The sequence below is a fragment of the Melozone crissalis genome, unplaced genomic scaffold (assembly GCF_028551555.1).
Source record: "Melozone crissalis strain CALT ecotype California unplaced genomic scaffold, PUWL_Pcris_2 ptg000063l_1, whole genome shotgun sequence".
NCBI classification, from domain to species: domain Eukaryota; kingdom Metazoa; phylum Chordata; class Aves; order Passeriformes; family Passerellidae; genus Melozone; species Melozone crissalis.
This window is the reverse complement of record NW_026535841.1, coordinates 12,025,668-12,046,551: the sequence shown is the minus strand read 5'-3', so window position 1 is coordinate 12,046,551 and position 20,884 is coordinate 12,025,668. Positions and strand designations below refer to the sequence as shown.

General features: G+C 58.2%; 1 protein-coding gene across 2 annotated transcripts; it reads left to right on the top strand.

The window, feature by feature from the left end:
• Positions 1–756: 756 nt before the first annotated feature.
• On the top strand, positions 757–20,718 carry SH2B3 (SH2B adaptor protein 3). 2 transcript variants are annotated; one of them, XM_054288924.1, is made up of 8 exons: positions 757–817; positions 6,862–7,644; positions 18,363–18,464; positions 18,700–18,791; positions 18,882–18,973; positions 19,151–19,365; positions 19,606–19,777; positions 20,339–20,718. In XM_054288924.1, the coding sequence occupies exons 2-8, from the start codon at positions 6,889–6,891 to the stop codon at positions 20,635–20,637; spliced, it is 1,728 nt and encodes a 575-aa protein (XP_054144899.1). In that variant the 5' UTR covers positions 757–817; positions 6,862–6,888; the 3' UTR covers positions 20,638–20,718. The 2 variants fall into 2 exon arrangements, with proteins under 2 accessions (XP_054144899.1, XP_054144898.1); XM_054288923.1 differs by having other exon boundaries at positions 18,879–18,973.
• Positions 20,719–20,884: the final 166 nt, after the last annotated feature.

Genomic DNA, 20,884 nt, shown 5'->3' with positions numbered 1-20,884 from the left:
GACAGCTGTGGGATAACTGTCCTGATCCGCTCTGGCTGGACGTGGGCAGCAGCCCGCGCTGCCTTTCGCCGCAAGATAATTTGGAAAATTATGAGAAGTGGGGTTTGAGACGGCATCTGGCCCACTGCTGCCCCCGCACAGGTCCCTCGGGTCCCAGCCCGCGGAGCTGGGGGAGACGGGGCCGAGCAGGAGCAGGAATGGGGAATTTTCCTCCCGAGCCTCCAAGAGCTCCACGCTCGGGCTCTCCCCCGACTCCCGGGGGGCTGGGGCGGACACCCGCAAATCCACGGAGAAAACATTCTAAAAGTCGTAAAAACTGAACAGATATATGTATATATATGTAAAAATTAAAATTAAATCCACCCCGGGGAGCGCGGCCGGGCTGTTTGTGCCGCTGCCTCCGCGGGCGCGGATGCGATAAGATAAAGGCAGGAGCGGGGAGGGGCGGCGCGGAGCCGGGCGCACCCGCGGAGCCCGAACGGACAGACGGACAGACACACATATAGACAGTCACACGAGCGAGCGGACGGACCGACGGACGGGGCGGCCCCTGCGCTCCGCCCCCGCGTAGCCTCCGCCCCCGGCCGCGCCGCTCCGCTTTACATAACCCGTCCGGGGCCGGGGTCCGCGCCCCGCGCCTCCGCCCGGCGGAAATGCGGAGCCGCCTGCCCCGGTTTCCTGCCTGAGCCGAGCCGTGCTGAGCCGTGCTGAGCCGTGCTGAGCCGTGCTGAGCCGTGCGCCCCGTCCCGCCCGCCCCGTCCCGGGCGCTCCGCCGCTCCATCATGGGCGAGCGGCAGCCGGACGCCTTCTCCTGCAGGTAACCGCGACCGAGCGGCCGGACGGGGACGGGGACAGGCTGGGCTGGGCTGCGCCGGGACGGGCTGGGCTGCGCCGGGACGGGACGGGCGGCCCCGGGAAGCGGCCGCGGCAAAGCGAAAGTAGCGGCGGGAGGAAGCAGCGAGGCGGCCGCTCCGCCTGTGCAGCCCCCGGAGCTGCCCCGGGCTGGATTCGCTCACTCGGGGAACTCCGGTGCTCCCGGTCCGGGGTAGTGAGCCCCTTCCTCGCACAGCAGCCCCGTTCCCCTCACCCCTTTTCAGTGCCTTTTCCTTGGGCTGCCTCTTTCCAGGGACTGCTCACGCGTGGGGACCCGTGGCCCCGTTTTCCTCGTGGGCACTCCCTGTTCCTCTGTGGGTGCCCCCATCGTGGGGTCCCCCGTCCTTCTAGCAGCACAGGACCCCAAAGCACCCTTCTTTCGGGATCCCTCGATGTCCCCATTTCCCAGCATCCGCATTTTGGAGATCCCAGAGCCGGGAGTGCAGCACGCAGGGAGCCAGCCCTGCTCCTCTCCTCTGCCTCCCCCCGGACCCCCGCAGCCCCTGCCGTGGGGCTGACCCCTCTGGGAAGGTGCAGGATCAGTGGGGTGATGCCCACCTGCCCCATTTGTGGGGCCCTGCTCTGCCCGAGGGGGCCGTGCCTCGCCTCTGCCCCCGTGCCCACCGCGAGTGCCAAGCAGAGCTGGCACCTGGAGCCTGCCAAGCTGCTCCTCTGACTCTCTGCTCCCTGCAGACTTTGTTGGCCCCGCGGCTTGGCAGGGGCTCGGAGCACGAGGCCGATGCACCCGCGGTCAGCATCCCCGCAGCCCTCCCATGCCCAGCCAGCGTGCCCGGTCCTGCCTGTGCCAAACCCCGTCAGGGTCACCCACGGAGAGCCTGGAGCCGCTGGCTCATGGCAGTGACACGGTCATTGCAGCCCGGGCTGGGATTTACTGTCAAGGAAACCGGGATGAGTTGCCGAGCTGCGATTTCGATATTGTTGTAAATTGATTCAAGATGTGCTGGAGCTGTGGGCTGGTGGCCTGGGGACTCCGTGGAGCTGCAGCCAGAGGAAGAGGTGGCCTGTGAGGGGACCTGGCGCTGCCAGCTCCTGCGTGTCCTCGCTGCACTTGGATTTTCTGGCAGGATTGGTGTTTTAAGGCCTACGGAATTAGTGGCAAATTCACTTTGACTTGTTTGGGACTAGAACAATGCTTTGGCTTTCTTTTTAACTTGTTTTTGGAGCAGGAGAGACTCATCCCTGTGCATTTTCCCCTCCCCAAAGCTTCTCCTATTTTCTCTAACTTTTATGTATTTATTGCCTCTGGTAAGGTCTGGTTTGCTTTCACCAGAGCCCACAGGGCTGCAGGTCTGTGCTGTGTTGGAAAGGTTGGGGTGCGGGTGCCAGCGGCTTTTGAGGGCTCTTCCATCCTCTGCCAGAGCAAATCCTCCCCACCCACACACCCATGGGGCTGCTGGGCACCGTGGAGGTGTCGTGACAAATCCCAGTGGGTGACACAAAGTGAAAGTGCAAGCGCTCATCGCTGCTGGGGTTTGTGGTGCCGCCGCAGCTCGCCGAGGAGAAAGGCCCAAATCCAGCAATCCCCGGGGAGCTGCTGTGGCCAGCCAGGCTGGCTGGGAGCTCAGCTGCTCCCTGCTGTCCCCAGGGACCCCCGGGCAGCTGCTCCCCCCCAGGAGCACTCCCTGCACCCGGGTGCTCCCACGCCTACACCACAGCGATTCATTTCATGCAGCAAAACAAGCCCTGTCGAAAGAGGCCACCCCGCTGCCGGGCTTTTCCCCGCAGGCAGTGGGTGTAGGAGAGTGTGATGGTGTAAACCAGGCTGCAAGGTGCCAGACACCACGGTATGGAGGCAGGCTCAGGGGTTTTTGGGGAGCTGGGCTGGCCACAGCTGTTTGTGCTGGTGGGTTGCTGTGGGCCGAGCCAGAGCGGAGCTTGGATTTGACCTGAGATGGGTTTGGGTTGTGTCTGTCCTGTTGGAGTGGTCAGGGAAAGCCAAACAGGTGAACTTTCCTTGGATTTGAAGTGCTGTAACATCACCCACATGCCCAGAGGTCTGTGGTGCTGCTCAGTCCACACAGAGCTGTAAATTAAGGCCGGTTTGGGTCTTTAATATAGAAAGTTGTGTAGTGCCAGGAGGTGAAATGAGAGGAGTGTGTATGTCCTGTGACAAAGGGGGAGAAAGAGGGCAAAATCTGCCTTCCCACACTGGCTTTTAAACTGATTTCCTAAAGCTTGTATGGATGTGTGGAATTGGGAGATCTCTCTGTCCTGCTCCTTTCTTGCTTTTTATCTGGCTGGTTTGGTTCAGCCAGAAAAGAAAGAGGGGAACTCCTGAGACCCTGTGGGGTTCTCCAGCTTGTGTGTAAACAGCCAGAGGGTCACAGGGAGCGATGGTGCTGTGCCATCACCCTCTGTGAGACCCAGAGAATCCTCACCATCACAGGGGGCTGCTCCAGAGGGAGGAGGAGGATAATGCTGGGCAGTTTCTGCTGTGGATTGTGCTGGCACTGGCTTTGGCTGGTTTATAGTGATGCTGTGAATGTGTGGGTGTATCCATGAATGTGTGGGTGTCTCCCACATCCCGAGGCTGCTGCCAGACCCTTCCCCACCTCTCCCCCTGCACCAACCCATCTCCATGCCCACCCCCAAATGGCTGCACCACCCTGCTTGTCCCCCTCAATCCAGGGGTGCATCCAGATGTTCTTCTGCCATCTGGAGGATTGGGATGCAGAGCGGGGCTGCACCATCCCCATCCTGGGGGGAGGCTCTGCATCCCCCAGCCCTTCCAAGCCCACCTGTGGCTGGCTGGATCCCCCAGTGACCTGCAACCCCCTGAGCCCTGTTCAGGGAGCTGCATCCCCCCAAACTCGCCGTGCCAGATGCAGCTCCATTGAGAAGGGCCGTTCATTGTAACCTGGCCTTTTATAGCTGCCTCGGAGCGGCCGCGGGGCCATGCCAAGAAAGGCTGCAGCCGGCTCAGAATAGCTCTTTTCATGGAGGACATCCTGGGAAGGAACAATGTTCCCGCTCTTGGGATTGTGGGAACTTTGTATTTCTGCCACTCAGGAAATGGGGAGCTGCAGGGCCCGGCCAGGGCGTCTCCCTGCCCCTCGCTTTGCCCTCTCCTGAAAATAGTCCTTGGGATGAGTTTTGAGTATTCCTGTGCTTATAAAGGGAGCTGAAAATGCCTCAGGACGCTTCTCCTCCAGCTGGGAACAGTTATTTCTGGGAGAGCATCAATCACATTTCCCGTTCTCGTCACTGGTGTGCATTTTCCTGCCGCGGAGCTGTTGGTGAGTGGGGCCAGTTTCATTTTCAGGTGGTGCTGCTGCACATGCAGAGCGTGTGAGCAGGGCTGGGCGCAGGGCACGTGGGCTCTGCTCCCTCACGCTTCCCCTCGAGGCTGATTTGTGGTGCTGGGGGCTGGAGGGTGCCCTCCACACCCTTGCGTGGCTGTTCCATGGTGAGAAGGTGGCGAGTTGGATCTGTGGCGAGTCCAGCTGCCTCTGAATGCTCATCCTCCGGGAGAGGGTGGCAGGATTGCGGCACTGGCTCCTGGCACTGCTTGGTGCTGGCAGCTCCTGTGGCTGCAATCAAACAACAAATGCATTTACTGGGACAAATAACCCATTGCCAGATTCCCGTCCCGCTCGGTGCTGGCACCCCAGCAGCAGCAGCAACGCTCAGGTTGGGCAAGAGTTTGAGGGAAGCTGCTGGGGGTGGCTGGGCTGCAGGGCTGGATCCTGCACAAGCCCCAGCTCGCCGTCCTAGCCCGCATCAAAGCCACCGTGGCTGGTCTGTCCTGTCCTGCTCTTCCTCGAGTTCCTGGCCCAGAACCCCAAAACAATCCCAGCACCCCGAAACAACCTCAGCAGCCACAAACAGCCCCGAGGAGGGGCGGGCTTGGTGACGTACAGCTCCTCCAGCAGTCAGCAGGGGATGGAAGCCCCCAGTCCCAACTAGTCCAGGTGTATCCAAGGATTCTCCACTCAGTGCAAGTTAAAGCGACCAGAAGTCCTTTGTCCGACCTGCAGGATGGCCAGGAGCTCCTCACAGGAACAGATGAGGAATAAAATGTAAATTCTGGCGGCTGGATTCCAGCTTTGTGGAGCACAGCGGGCTGGAGCAGGGGGAAGCTCACCCAGCAGCAGGAACTCGCATCCCTGTGGACGTCGCTATTGAAACCTGGGACTGAGCAGAGGAGCGGGAGGCTGCTGTGGCAACTCTGGCATGGATTCACCCGGGATAGCTCCTTCCATGCGGGAAGTGTGCCAGGCAGAAGCAGTGAGGTCGGCATCGTGCCCGTGCTGGGCGGAGGAAGCGCTGGGGAGCGTTTCCCATCGTCGGGCTGGAAAAGCGCGTTGCCACTGGCGACGGCCTTCGGCTGCTTCCCACCGCGTGGCCCAGACGAAGCCCGGCGTTTCCCGCGCCACAAACCTCTCCCGAAGCTGGTGCAAAGCGAGCCTGATATCTCGGAAGGCGAATTCCCTACCCTGGGAATGTCCCACCTGCCCGAGGAGCCGTTCTCACCATGAGCGCCTCGCTTCCCCCCGCGTTTTGCGGAGCATCCCGCCGAGCGTGCCGGCGGCGGGGGCGGTGCGGCGGCGATTCCCGGGTGCCGGGAGGAAGCGGGAGAGCAGCGGCGGGGGATGCTGAGTCACCGGCAGGCTGGCGGCGCTGATAGACGGGGCCCTGCCGGGGTTCGGCCGGGCTGCGGCGGGCGCATGCCCCGCGCTGCCGGCTCGCCGCACGGCCCCGAACTTTGGGCGGCTCTTCTGAGAAGCCGGGCCCGGCGGGGCTGGCGGAGGGCTGATAACATCTCCCCTCGCCTGCAACCTTGCCGGGACGTGCTCGGCAGGGCAGCGGGTGGGCAGAGATAGAGCTCCGCTTCGCGGCGTTATCGCCGGCCCGGCTGCAAACACCATCCCCTGTGCCCGCACGTTCCTCATCGCCCGCTCGCTTCCTCCTGGCCCCTCAGCGTTTTTGTTTTGTCTTTTTTTTTTTTAAATTATTATTTTTCTTTCCCATGACAAATCCGCTTTTCCTCCCCTCCCAGCAGCCGGGGTGCTGCTGCTGCTGGAGTTTCGGGCAAGCAGCAGCGCCTCTGCCGGCGCGGCAGGATCCGGGTGGGTTGGCCGATGTTTCCTTCCTGAGCGGAGTGCACGGCCCCGATAAGTGCCCCGGGCGAGCACGAGGTTCTCTGGTGAGCAGCGGGGCCGGCCCTGGGGAGCACCACTGCCGGCCGAGCCGGGCACGCCGGGCCGGCTGCACGCCAGCCACGGTGCTGCCAGATTGGCCTGGCTGCGAAATCTGCTGGGGGCACAGATACGGTGTGGTTTGCCAGGGCCCGGCAGCTCCTCGGTGCCGCAGGCAGCACAGCATCCCCTCAGGAACTGCTCACCCCGGGCAGCGGGGCCGCCTCTTCTCCGGCCGCTGGGGCCGGGAGGATCTGGCAGCGAGGCAGCTCCATCCCTGGATTTCTGCAGCTTTTCATGTCGCTTCCTCCCCTCCCGCCCCCGTTCCAGTTTTATCAACTCCGTTGAAATCGGTCCCTGGAGGGAAACCCATCGGCGCTGCGGAGCCTTGGCAGGAGCCGAGCGGATGTGGCCGGGCCAGGCGTCCCCGCGGGCGGCGGGCAGCTGCAGGCAGCTGTGCTGGCAGGAAGCCGCGCAGACGCCCCGAGCCGGGACCTGCCCGCTCCCACCGCGCAGGTGGGGAAACTGAGGCACGGCCCAGCCAGGTGGGGATGGGCGTGTAAACAGGGTGGGGGGCTCAGGGTCTGCAAGGCCACTGCTGGTGGCCACAGTGGTTGGTTACATGGCCATGCTGCTCGCTGGGAAGCAGCGTCTCCTGACCATTTCCAATGTATCCATGGGAATGAGGCAGCTTAAAGTGGGGCCTGGTTGACCATAGCGTTTCCCTTGAGGATTCACATTCCAAGTGGGGTGTGCCCACTCCAGCCAGGGTGGGGGACGCATGGGGACCCTGGGGCTGCCCTCACCAGCCCTGTGCTCTGTCTTGCAGCGCGGCCGCCTCGCTGGAGCCTCGGCAATGAATGGGCACTCGCTGCCGGCCGGCACGCCAGCGCATCCCCGGGGCTGGCATGAGTTCTGCGAGCTGCACGCCATCAGCACGGCCAAGGAGCTGGCGCGGCACTACCTGCGCTTCGCCACCGAGCACCCGCACCATGACCTGCTGGCCGCCGAGAACTTCTCGGTGCAGTTCACCGACCTCTTCCAGCAGTACTTCTGCCACGAGGTGAAGGAGGGCATCGCCATGAACCAGCTGCGCATCCTGCCCGCCGGCCCGGCGCGGGATTACCGGGACACGCACCGGCGCCACACCGACGCTTCCCTGGGCACGGTGGCCACCAAAGCCGAGGCGGAGCCCGGTGCCCGCTCTGAGCAGCCCGTCCGAGCCCCCGAGGCCGCTCCCTCTGGGCTGCGCAAGTCCTGGAGCTCGGAGGAGCTGGCGGGGCCGGCTCGGAGGCCGTTCTCGCTCAGCCAGCTGCGCCGGAGCTGGCGCAGCCTCTTCCGACGCCGCTCCTCGGACGCGCTGCCCGGGGATGGCGATGGGGAGGCGGCGGAGGCGGCTCTGAAGCCGGGACTGGGGAAGCGCATCCTGCCCTGGGGGCTGTCGCGGGAGCAGCCCCCCGAGGTGCGCAAGGAGGGGCTGCTCAAGTACGGGCTGCTGGACGAGCATTCCCTGGACAGCGGGACGCGCTGGCAGCGCTGCCGCCTGGTGCTGCGGCGAGCGGCGCCGCCCGACAGCGAGGAATTCGTGCTGGAGCTCTTCGACCCGCCCAAGGTAAGGACCTGCCGCCTCTTGCCTGGTCCTGTGATGCTGAGGGTCCCTCGGCTGGGAATGATGCCTAGATGCCAGAGCATCCCACAGGGAAGAGCAGGGCCACGGTGCAATCAGCACCACGAGGGTTTCTCACCATGAGGGGTTTGCTCTGCCACTGCTCTCCCTCTGCTGCAGCCACACGAGGTTGGGCCTTGTTTGTTTAATATCTCTGAGAAAGAAACCAAGACACCCCTGTGAGTATTGTCTGGGGAGTGAGAGATGCTGAGACCAAGGTGTGCTAATTGCTGCAGTTGGTCAATTTGTCAATGTGTCATTGCATTTCTCCCTGCTGGGAATCCAGAACTGGGTTTTCCAGCTGGAAGCACAGTGCCTGCCTTCTGAGCTGAGGATGGAGGCTGGTGGCCTCCATCCCACTCATCCCAGCCTCATTCCACCAAGGTGTGGGGCAACCCAGTCGGATGAACCCCAAATTCACCCTGTCCCCTGTGCTGTGCCTTTAGCAGCCTGAGCATCTGCTCGCCTGGGCGAGCTGGGAGAGGGAAATAGGAATTAGGCTCTGTGCCTTTCTCTGCTCCCTGTGGGATCCATAGTTTTGCTTCTTGTGAGGAGTTTTGTGACTGGAAGTTCAGCTCTCAGCTGCTGCACGGAGCTCCCGTGGTGCTGAGACGTGGCTGGAGTGGAGATGATGCAGGATGTGAGGGAGTGGGGAGTGATGTGGGGGGAGTTGGGGTGTTTAATCTGTAAAAAGATGGTTCCTCCACACGGCAGGACTTGCACAGGCCGTGATGGGATGAATTTTCTCTCTCTCTCTTCTTTTTTTTGTTCTCGTTTAACTTTGATGACAAACTTGTGCTTTGGAAGGAGGAAACCTCCGGTAGAGCTGGAGCCTTGTCCCTGCCTTCAGGGCAGCAGGGTCAGGGAGCAGCTGGCTGAATTCCTGCTATTTCCGTCAAACGGCTCCAATATTAAATATTTGAAAAAAGAAACAACATCAAAATTGTAACATCTGAAAGTAAAAGCTGCTTTTGCTCCGTCATGTCAAGGGTTGCAGTTGTTTGTCCCCGTGGGAGTGTGTGTCCCCATCCCGGGGCACAGGGAGGTCAGAGGCACTCTGGGGCACTTGGAGGGTCCTCCAGCAGCTGGATAGCACTGTTTTTCCCCCTCCCTCATCCTTTTTCTCCCTTTTCCCCATTTTTTTAAATCCCTTATTCTTTTTTAAAATCCCTTTTATTTTTTTCTTCCCTCTTTTTTTTCCTTCCTTTTTCTTTTTTCACTTCCCCTTTTCTTTTTTCAATTCCCCCCACACTTTTTTTTTTTTTTAACTACCCCCATCTTTTTCTCCCTATCCCCCCCTATTTTTTTGCTCTCCTTCCTTTTTCTTTCTTTGTTTCCCTCCCCCTTGGGAAGCAAGCCCAGCACATTCCTCCTTTCCTCTCCCCACATTCCCTGCCCAGCTTTGACCCAGGGGTGGGAGACACTTCAAACAAGGCACTGACCACGTTTCCCCCGTGCTCTGAGCATTATTCCTTGCAGTCTCCATGGGATGGAGATTTCCTGGAGCTCCACGTCCCCACAGGGCTGGAGACCCCCGAGCCTGGAGCAGGGGGGGGTTTCTCAGCCAGGCCTGCGGAAGCGGGGGGATGTTCCTTGCTGGATTTTTGCGAGTCTCTGGATTAAATTGCTTCCTGTGCAAATATTCTCAGGGCGGCTCCTTCCTTTCCAATTCCCTGGGCCAGGGCCAGCTCCCTTCTCCTTTACAGCACAATCAATCCTGACCCTTTCCCAGTCACTGCGGTTGGATTCCGGGGGTGGAGGAAAATCCCCCACGGTGCTGGTGGCTCCCACTCCCCAAACCCAGCACGGGGCAAACCACGGAGCAGTGAGAACAGAACAGTTTGTTTGGGGGGTTATTTTCCTTTAAAATAACTAAATAACACCCAACAACCCCCTGGGAATGGCTGTGAGGAACCCCTTCCTTGCCATCCTCCTGCCCCAGGATGCTCCCAGGGTTTTTCCACTGCCTTTTCCCCATCTTATGGGTCTGATTTGTGGATGCTGTTGATCACCATAGAAAATTGATGGTTTTAAATAAGCAGCTGTAAAATCTGTTCTTGGGATTTTTCAACTCCAAATGATCTCTGGACTATGAGGTTGGTTACCCTCAGTTCTTCTGGAAACACCCTTCCTTGTCTTCCTTCCCCCTTCCTTGTCTTCCTTCTCCCTTCCTCCTCCTTCCTCCTTTCACCCTATAAATAATAGGATGCAATTGAAATTTCATCTCAGCCTCAGAGCTTTACAGCATAAAACCAAGCCCCCAAACATCCATCCCCTTGGAATGACCCTGGAAAAGGCAGGTGTGTGGAGAAAGGAGGGGGGGTCCTGCTGCTTTTGGCAGCTTTTATCTCCTTTCCCCCCCTTTATCCTCGTGCTCCAATGGGGCCTCTGAGCTTAATCCCATAACGTGCCTGGCATCAAAGGGAGTGGGGGCTTTGAAGAGCCCTGATCCCATTTGCTGCTTGGGTGGCTGTGCTGGGTGAAGGGGTCAGGGAGCTGTGCTGGAGAATGGGGCAACGCCTGTGGCACTGCCTGGAGTGGGCATCCCCTGCCCCAGGTGTGTGCCAGAAGGGATGAGGATTTTGGGAGAGGATTTTGGGAGAGGGAGCAGCTCCCCTTCCCGTGCTCACAGCCACAGCTGGCTTGGTTTTGGCATCGCTCCCTCCTCCCTCCAGCACTGGGAAAATGATGCTGCCAAGGAGGGATTTGGGGGTGATGGGATCTCTCCTGGGAGAGGGTCCCTGCCTGGCTGCAGGGCACAGGATTGGGGGCAACCCTACCCTGGGGGTATTCCAGAGGCTGTGGAAGAGGAGCTGGAATTGAGGGATGTTGGGATGCCTGTAGTGCTTGTATATATGGCTATATATATATATATATATATATATATATATATATGGCTATATATATATATATATATTAAAAAATATATTAAAATATTATATATACACATATAATATATTTATATATGTATATAATATATAATTATATATTATATAAATGGAAATATTCATGTAGAAGGCTATATATATTTATTGTATATATTTATTATATACATTTATATATACACATTTTATTATATATATACTATTTAATTTTATATAGTACATATTATATTATATCTATTTATTATATACACACATATATATTTTATTATATATATTTGTATACATGCACATATATAATATATATTAAAATATATTATACATAAAATATTTATATATAAGGCTATATATATATTTATTTTATATATATATATATATTTTACACACACACATTTTTTCATTTTTTCATATGTGACACAGGGAAACCTGGAAACCTGGGCATGGTCCTGGAGTTGCACCCATGTGGATTCTCTGGTGTCTGCTATGAGGGCAATGTTCACCAGTTCTCCCTGATTTCCTTGGAGGCATTGTTTTCTCCTCTCCCACACCATTTTATCCCATACCACCTTTAGGACTACTTTAGGGTACCCTTTAGAGTAACTCTGAGCTCTCTCCACCTTGATAAATTTCAACCAGAGCTGGCAGACCCAGCTTTGTCAGCTTTGGGGCTGTTCCTCAGCTGAGCCCCAGCCCCAGATCCCTTTTCTGTGGCCGAATCCCAAACTCCACGAGAGCCGTGACTCGCAGCGGAAATGTCCCGAGCCGTTTCTGTTGACCAGATGTTTTTACAGGAAGGGGAAGGGAAATGGGATTTGCATTTGTACTGCTTTCTTTATAGCATTTTAATGAAATCCAGTGCGTCCCACAAATTGATGGCACGCCGGGGCTGGCCCGGAGACTCCTTCCGGAGAGAGCCCTCGGAGCCTCTGCCCCAGCTCAAACATCTTTGCTGAAGCCACGAGAGGAGCAGTATTTTTATCTCTGCTCAGTGTGAGCCTGCTTTGACTTCCTTTTTTTTCTCTCTTTTTTTTTTCTTTTTTTTTTTTTAATTTTTTTTCTCTTTTTTTACACCTTTCACCTGAATCTGGTTTCTGAGAACTGCCACCTCCTGAGCCAGCAGGTTCCTGTCCCCGATTTTTGGTGCTTGGGGCTGTGAGTGGCAGCTGGTCAGGCATGGGATGGGGCACATCCCAGTGTTCTAGTCCCCATTCCCCATCCCTGCTCCTCCTGGAGCTGCTCAAACCTGGTCTGAGTGGCTCAGCCAAGGAAGGGCAGCGGTGGAGGGGGAGTTTTCCTCCCTGGAGCACCTTGGGAAGAGTTTTCCCAGTGATGGGAAGCACCTCAGTGTCCCATCATCCCATCCCTGGTCCAGGAAAGGGCAGGTTTGTGCCAATCTGGATCCACAAGGGATCACATCCCTCTCCTGGCATCTTTTCCTGGCGTTCCTGGGGACTTCATCCCTCTCTTGGTCTCCTTTTTCTGGCATCTCCATGGGCTGCATCCCATTCATGGCGTTCTCCTGGCATTCCCAGGGACTGCATCCCTCTCTTGGCATCTCCATGGGCTGCATCCTGTCCTGGTGCAGCTGAAGATGTCCCTGCTCACTGCAGGGGGTTGGACTCGTTGCCTTTTCGAGATCCTTTCCAACCCAAACTATTCTCTTCTTCTATGATCCCTCTCCAAGCATCCTGCTCCCAGCATCCCTCTCCTGGCATTCCCAGGGACTGCATCCCTTTTTTGGCATTTCCAGGGGCTGTATCCTGATCTGCTTGGTGTCCCTGCTTATTGCAGAGGGGTGGGACTGGGTGGCCTTTGAAGATCCCTTCCAACCCATATTAATCTGTGATTCTGAGATCCTGCTCCAGGCAGCATCCTCCAGGATTGCATCCCTCTTTTGGCAACCCTAAAGATCACACAGCCAGGAGATGGGAAAACATCTGTGATGACCCTGGAGGGGTTTGGGTGTCCTTCAAATCCCTTGGGAGAGGCAAAACCTGCCCTGGAGCTGCCGCAAAACCCTCAGCAGCCTCTCCCCGGGGCAGGGCGGGCGCATCCTCTCTGTTCTTCGAAGGCACCGGCGGCCTCGGGGCTTTGTGAGATTTTGGTGGTGACTTTTGCTCTCTTCCCCCTCCCCCCCAGCTCTGTTTTTGGGTATCGAGGGGCGGGCGGGAAGGAGGGCGAGGAGACAAAGGTTATTTGTCATTTATTAACCACAACTTTTTCCATCCTTGGTCATGCACGGAAAAAACACTTTCAGCAGCGTAACCACAGCCCCGGCGTTAATTGCTGAAGAGCAGAGTTTCTTATTTTGGAAACTGTTGCTGGGATGGGGGCTTGCCAGGGCCTGGGTGTGAGGGGAAGGGTGCAGGATGGACCCCAATGTCTTCTTCATTGAACTCTGGGGTTTGGGGCTTGGGAGGATTCCGTCCTTTTAACCCCATCCTTTAAAATCTGCCCTTCCCAGAGCTGTTGTCCTACTGCCCCTGCTTATCAGTGTCACTCACAGGGATGCTGCAGAGCTGCTCGGGGTGGAAGCACCACGTGCCAGCTGAGAAGTGGGCAAAAAATGCAAAAAATGGAGATATTGGGCAAACCACAGGAAAAAGGGCTGGGAAAGCACTCAGGGAATGCATTGCTCCACAAGAGCTGTGGGTGCTGCGTCCCCGCAGCTGATGTGAAAAGCCTAGTGGGGTTTTGTTGGGTGGTTGCTTCTCTTTTTCCCCCCTTTTTCTTCTTTTTTTTTCTCTCTCTCTCTCTCTTTTCACGGCCCAGGATGTGGTTGTTTCGAGGCTGAGAGCTGCTTCTTTCAAAGGTAAATATTTATGAGAGCCTGCGCAGGCAGCACCGGCTCTGGAAGGATTCAAGGATTCATCCCAGCCCTGCTGGGGGCTCAGCTGGGGTGGACCCTGCTCCTTCCCACCAGGCAGGTCCCAAATCCAGTGTCTGTGATGTTCAATTTCATTTTGGGGTTGTGTTAAAAACGAGAATTTTGGGCAAACTCACTTCCTCCAGCTCCAGGCAAAGGGCAGGAATGAAAACACCCATCCAGTGGGATTGAACGCTCCTATGTGGACCAAAAACCCTCTGTGGGATTTTGAACCTTTTCCATCATCCTGGGTGATGCAAAAACTTTGGGAAAAACCCCAGGACACCCCAGGGCATGTGGGGATCCTGCAGAGCCTGTGCTGGACCCCCTCATTCCCCTGGGGCTGAGGTTTGGGGTGACTCAGTGCTGGCTGCAGCAGCTCCCACTTGCACGCAGACACCTTGTTTACTTTCCATGCTCGTTATTTATTCCAGGAAATTATTAAAGCAGCCCACGCTGGAACCAAATCTGGCATAAAATAAATTTTTAAAAAAATTAAAAAAAAAAAGAATCAAGGGTCTGGCGAAAGCTGTTTGCAGATCTTGTTTATAGCCCCCCATCGCCCTCAGCCCTGCTGTGAGCTGCTGGGCTTGCTGGTTTTGGGGGGCTTTTTAGGGTTTTTGGAGGGTTTTGCAGGGTTTGGGGGGGCTTTGTAGGGTTTTTGGGGTTTTGCAGTGTTTTGGGAAGGTTTGCAGGGTTTTTGGGGATGTGTTGCAGGGTTTTGGGAGGTGTTGCAGGGTTTTGGGGGGCTTTACAGTGTTTTGGGGAGGTTTGGAAAAGTTTTGGGGAGGTTTGCAGTGTTTTGGAGATGCTTGCAGGGTTTTGGGGAGCCTTGCAGGGTTTTAAAGAGATTTGCAGTGTTTTGGGGAGGTTTGTAGGGTTTTGGGTGTTTCACAGGGTTTTGGGGAGCTTTGCAGGGTTTTGGGGAGCTTTACAGGGTTTTTGAGGAGGTTTGCAGGGTTTTGGGGGGGCTTTGCAGAGATTTGGGGAGTTTGGGAACGTTGGCTCATTCAAGCAGAGCAGGGAGGATGACCAATGAACAGGTCAATGAACAGATGATCCATGAACACCATCCAGGGATGGGTGGGGGTTCCAGCACCCCCCAAATCCCACCCCCAGCCTCCCCCCGCGGTTTTGGGGCTCTGTTTTGCAGCCCCCCGGGTGAATCCAGCAGGAGATGGGGGCTGGGGTCGGGGCTGTGCTTTCCCCCTTTGCCGTTTGCCCAGAGGGAACAGAGGGATCTTTGTGGCAGGGCCAGCACAACGGTGTCCCTTGTCACCGCTGGGGACAGCGCTGTCCCTGCCCAGCCCGCGGGATGCTCCGAGACACCGTGTCCTGGGGGCTCCTTTGTGGGGGGTGGGTGGAGGATGCTGGAGGGGTTTGGGGATTTTTGGGTGGGGGATGCTGAGCTCGCACAGCAGCGGGAATCACCTCCCATGTTCCTGTTTGACAGTCCAGGCTCCAGTTCCCCAAATGCAGAACAGAGCCCAGGGTGGTGCTCGCTGCTGTCAGGTTTCTAAGTGAGCATTCTGCACCTGCAGAGAGGCAGGAATGTTTTGGGAATGTCACCCTGAGCTAGGGGTCCCTGCAGCAGGCACAAATCAATGGGATTCCAGTGCCTGTCCCAAAAACCAGCATTGGCAGGGGCCGTCCAGGGTGGATCTCTGCCCTTGGGGTGAGCTGTGGTGCAAACACCTGAGGAACAGCACTGGGATTAACTGTGCTGTCAGCTCCCCCAGAGCACTGGGATTAGCTGCTGGAGAGAGGGATTAGTCGGCTCCAGATCCCTGAGGATGAACACCAGAGTTAGCCACGGTGCAGATCCCTGAGGATGAACACCAGGATTAGCTCTGGTGCAAAACCCTGAGGACACATTTTGGGATTATCTATGGTGCACAAGTCCTCAAGGATGAGCCTTGGGTTTAACTCCCAAGGGAAACCACCTGTGGGATTTCCTGCCACCCAAAATCCCCGAGCATGAAGGCTGGGATTACCCTTGGTGCAAACTCCTGAGGATGATGGCTCCAACAGACCCCTTGGAGCCCTGCAGGGCCCTGCTGCCTCCCCCTGCCCTGCCCTGGCACCAGGGGATGTTTCCCACCCAGTTCACTCAGTGTTCCCTGGAAAAGAGCTGTGTGTACCTACGCTCCTGGAAAACTTCACAGCTTCCCCAGGGCTGCAGGCACAGGATATGGTTGTGTGTCCATCCAGCATGGCCAGGCCTGGCCCTGCAGCTTGGCTGAGGTTTGTCCCTTGCGTAAGGGCCACAGTGATTTACAAGAAGTGACAAATCTCGCCCGTATCCGTTGGGGACCTTGCACAAGGGCTCAGGCACTTCCCCACCTCCCGTGGGTGACTCAGAGTGGAAGCGAGAGCCGAGAGCCGGCCTGGGGAAACCCCTGGAGCGTGGAGGGGCCGGGGGCAGCTCCTGCTGCTCTCGAAGGATTTGCTCTGCATGCAATTGGCCTGATGGCCCAACCACTGCCATCATCACTGTGCCACTGCCATCATCACTGTGACAATGCCATCATCGCCATGCCACTGTCGTCATTACTGTCAGTGCCATCATCACCGTGCCACTGCCGTCATCACCGTGCCACCGTCGTCATCGTGCCACCGTTATCATCACTCTGCCACTGCCGCTATCACCACGACACTGCTGTCATTGCTGTTGTCATCTTTGTGCCACCACTGCCAGACCACCACCCTCATCACTGCCCTACTGCCATCATCACCAAGACATTGCCACCGCTGTCGTCATCGTGCCACTCTCGTTCTTGGAGAGCCACCTTTCCCCCCAATGGGAAAAGCTCCCCCGGCACCCTCAGTGTCCTCTGAGCACCCAGGCAGGATGTGCTCCTTATGGCAGCAGCTCACAGCTCTTGGGGACAGCGTTCCTGGCACATTTGGGCGAGCTGGGAGGAGCTTTGCTGTGAAAACCACCACCAATCCCAAATATCCTTGCTGGAGACTCAGTGGGGAAGCTGATACTGGTAGAGTTTGAGGCTAAAGTGGAGCAACACCTGTAACATCCTGAGCACCCAGAGCCAGGCGGCAGCTGGCTTTACCCATCCCTGCAGCGCTGCTGGGGCACCTCTTGCCGAGAAGGAGCCCGTGGGTGAACCCCTGGTGTGTTGAGTGTGCACTTTTGCTTACTGAGAACTCCCTTTCCCGGTAGCGGCCGCATCGCGCCGGGCATCTTGCGGTCAGGTGCGGCAGCGGGGGCACCGTGCCTGCGGCAGGCACTTCCCCGAAGCCAGCCTGGTTTTTGGGCACCCTAATCTCTGTGCTGCATCATTTCCTTCTCCCTCCACGCTCCAGCTGCGCTCCCCGTGCTGAGAGACGCGGGGGGCTTCGCCGAACTCCCTTTTCCTGGAATTTCTCCGATTCCTGAGAAGCCGACCCCGAGCGCTGTGGTTGGGATGTTGATAAAACCCTCTCAGGGTCACGCTGGACGTCACAGCTCCTTGTGTGGGAAAGTGGCCAGGACCAGAGAGATCCTGTCACCTTCTCCACACACAGGACTTTGCACGGGGCACGGTTACGTTCCAAAGGTGGCAGAAAAATCGAATTCCTTCGGGATAAAGCGGCGGCGGCGCCCCACGGCAGCCCAGTGACAGTGATTGCAGCGCAGCACAGCTGCAATCACTGTCACCAGCGGGCCCGGGGCTGCCGGAGCCACCGCGGTGTCACCAGCCCCGTGCATGACGCCGTACGCGAGCGACTTCTAAGAACTTTCTTCTCGGTGCAGCTCGGAGCTGATAAGGGCTGATCCCTCTCGCACTGCGTTTCCGGCCCCAGAGAACACCGAGTGCTCGAGGGAGGGAGGGAGGGAGGAAGGAGGGGGGACGGAAAAAAAAAGCAAAAAAAAAGCAGCAAAGCTAAAGATGGTGTGGTTGGGTGACCGAGGAAGTGTCCGGTGGGGACGTTCTGAGTGTCATACAGGTGGTTGGGGTGGGTTTGCTGTGAGCTTGGAACTTGGAATTTGGGCAGTTTTGTTGGCAGTTCTGTTGTGGGATGAAGTGCCACAGCCCAGGGTGTAGGGACGCTGTCACTGTGTAGGGACAGTGTGGGTGAGGAGGGACGCTGGAACCAGCATCCCGTGGGGTGATGAAGCCGTTGTGTGAATCACAGCCAGCCCAAAATGTTGTGGTGCAGCAAGCCTGGCACAGGGAGGTGAGAGGGTCTGGCACGTGGTGGCACTGCCTGGGCATTGCCAGGATGCACAGGGTGGCTCTGGCCGTGGGGCTGAGCACAGACCCTTGGCTCCATCACCCAGCACCACTGGGTGATTTTTTTGCCCAATTCAGGGAATTCTTGCCCCCCTGGCACCCCGGATCCTGTGCCACGTGCCGCAGCCTCCTGAGGAACCGAAAGCTGCCGCAGGGATATTTTAGCCTTTGTGGAAGTGCTTGCTCAGCATTTTGTCACGTGCCTGTGTCGGTGCCAAAGCCACCAGGGAGCTTTTGGCAGGCCACTGACCCTCTCAGCCACGAGCAGGATGTTCCCTGCCTGCACCCCAATTTCCCCATTGGTGCCACATCCCTGGGACGTGCTGCCATGCTGGCAACCCCCTTCTCCCTCCTCTCCTCCTTGGGACCCCTGGGATGGGTCTGGATGTCACTCAGTCCCCCTGGGGTGCCCCCACAGTGACTGGGCAGTGTTTTGGGGGGGTATTTCCTTGCCACAATGGGGTATTTCCTCACCACACAGGGTATTTCTTGCTGCTGGGGTATTTCCCTTTCCCTAGGGTGTTTCCTTGCTGGCTGCTGTGCCTTGTGTGGCTCCTGGACTGGGTAGAGCAGTGTAGTGTGGGTCAATGTTTTAGGATGTGGGGCGGTGTTTTGGGATGTGGGGGAGTATTTTGGGGTGTGGGGGAGTTGGGGCTCAGCTCAGGCTCTGTGTTCCCCCCACAGGGCTCCAAGCCCAAGCTGCTCGTGGCCTGCTCCGCCGTGCAGGAGGTGCGGAGGTGCACACGCCTGGAGATGCCCGATAACCTCCACACCTTTGTCCTCAAGGTAGGACCTGCTGGAAGGGTCTGCAGCCACCCCCGAGGCCTTTCCCACCCCCTGGGGCACATGTGGCTCCCAAAAGCTCCCGTGCCAAGTTTCAGTTCCTCTTCCCATCCGGGAGGGGATGCACAGGGGATGTGGAGTGCAGGGTGGGGGATGAGCTGTCCCTGCTGGGGTCCCGAGTGTGGGTGGGTGGGGGATGCACATCTCTGTCTCTGAAGACCTCTCTGATGTCCCCCAGGTCACCAATGCCACCGACATCCTGTTTGAGGCAGGGGATGAGCAGCAGCTCAGCTGCTGGACGGCCGAGATCCGGGAGTGTGTGCACAGGGGGTAAGCACTGCTGGATGTCCCTGGGGCTGGGGACGGCGGCTCTGTGTCCCCAGTGCCAGCACTCAGCCTGGCCTCTCCTGTCCCCAGCAGGTCTGACACGGGTGACCCTGAGCTCCTGACGTGCCGACACCCCGAGCCTACGGCCGCCAGCCCCGCCACCAGCACCGACCCCGTCAGCCAAGGTGAGCTGGGGACACCCAGGGGACCCTGGGGACAGCGCATCCCTCACTGGGGGGCCACCACATCCTGCCATGGCTGGGCTGATTGGCCTTCCCCAAATGGCACAAGGGGAGGGGACAGAGGGGAAGGGACGGGCAGGGACCCCATTTCCCAGGGCCACTCATCCCTGTGCCTGGCAGGGGCGACTCCGGGGGGCCCGGGGGAGGCGGCGGGGCCGAAGATGGAGCAGTTCCTCTCCTCCTGCCCCTGGTTCCACGGGCCCATCTCCCGCGTGAAGGCGGCTCAGCTGGTGCAGCTGGGGGGGCTGGAGGGCCACGGCGTGTTCCTGGTGCGGCAGAGCGAGACGCGCCGCGGCGAGTACGTGCTCACCTTCAACTTCCAGGGCAGAGCCAAGGTATGGGCGGGACGGGGCTGGCATGGGGAGGGGGAATCTCACAGGGGCAGGACAGCTCCTGTCCCGCTGCATCCCACCCCAGGGAGATGCTCTGCTGCTCTCTGCCCCGACCAGGGAGGCGCAGGCTGGGGATGCAGCACATCGGCGTGTCCCCCATCCCAAATATCCCCACCGTGCCCTCCAGGAGGGGATGCAGGGAGGGTGACAGGGAGGGTGACAGGTCCCTGCCTCTCTCCACAGCACCTGAGGCTGGCGCTGACGGAGCGGGGCCAGTGCCGGGTGCAGCACCTGCGCTTCTCCTCCATCGTGGAGATGCTGCAGCACTTCCACCGCTACCCCATCCCGCTGGAGTGCGGCTCCGCCTGCGACGTGCGGCTCTCCAGCTACGTCGTGGTGCTGCCACAGGCACAAGGTGTGTGGGGAGGGAATGGGGGTGTTCCTGTGGGACACAGGGTGTGCAGGAATGGGGATGTTCCTGTGGGACACAGGGTGTGCAGGAATGGGGATGTTCCTGTGGGACACAGGGGGGAAGGGAAGGGAAGGGAAGGGAAGGGAAGGGAAGGGAAGGGAAGGGAAGGGGGATGTTCCCATGGGACTCAAGGTATTCAGGAAGGGAAAGGGGATGTTCCTGTGGGACACAAGGTGCTCAAGAAGGGAAGGAGGATGTTCCTGTGGGATACAAAGTGTGCAGGAAGGGAAGGGGATGTTCTCCCGGGATGCAGGGATGGAGGGTACCCACGTTGCCTGTGGGTGCCAGCCCCAGGCCCTTTGGTTGCTCCTGGAGTGGGGAAGCGGAAGCCTCGTGGCAGTGGCACAAAAGGTGACTCCCAAGCTCCCAACTTCCCCTTCTGAGAAAGGAGAAGCTGCTCCCAGCCACCATTTGGGGAGCTGGGTCATGGGATGCACCCCACAGCCCCAGAGAGGGGGTGACAGGAGCATCCCCCTGACCATCACCTCCTCTCTCTGCCCGCAGCTCCCGGCTCCAGCACCACCACAGTCCCTCTCCCCCTGCCCTTCCCAGGCTGGAGCCCTGAGTTCAGCCTCGTCCCCGCCAGCTCCTCCTGCCCTCACGGCCCCGATGAGCCCCCCGGGGGTCCCCCAGCGGAGCAGATCTTCCACCTGGTGCCACCGCCGGCCGAGCTGGCACAGAGCCTGCGCCCGGCCAGGGCCACCGTGGCCACCGCGGCCCGGCCCCGCGACTCGGACTATGAGGTGGAGGCACCGGGCAGGGGCCACGTCCGTGCCATCGACAACCAGTACACGCCCCTGTGAGCAGCACGGCCGGCACTGGGATGCACTTTCGGGTGGAGAAATCCTGGAGACCTTCTGGGGGATCCATCGAGAGAAAGAATGTACCTGTTTCTTCCTTCTGGTTAGGGATTATTATTGTATTTTTTTTTTTTTTTGGAAGGGGAAGGGGGTAATTTTTCACTCCTGTACGGGTGTGCTCCCTCTCGTTGGCCTGTTGAAGGGCCTCTTATTGTTGTTTTTTGTTGTTCTTATGGAAGCTTTCTCGTTA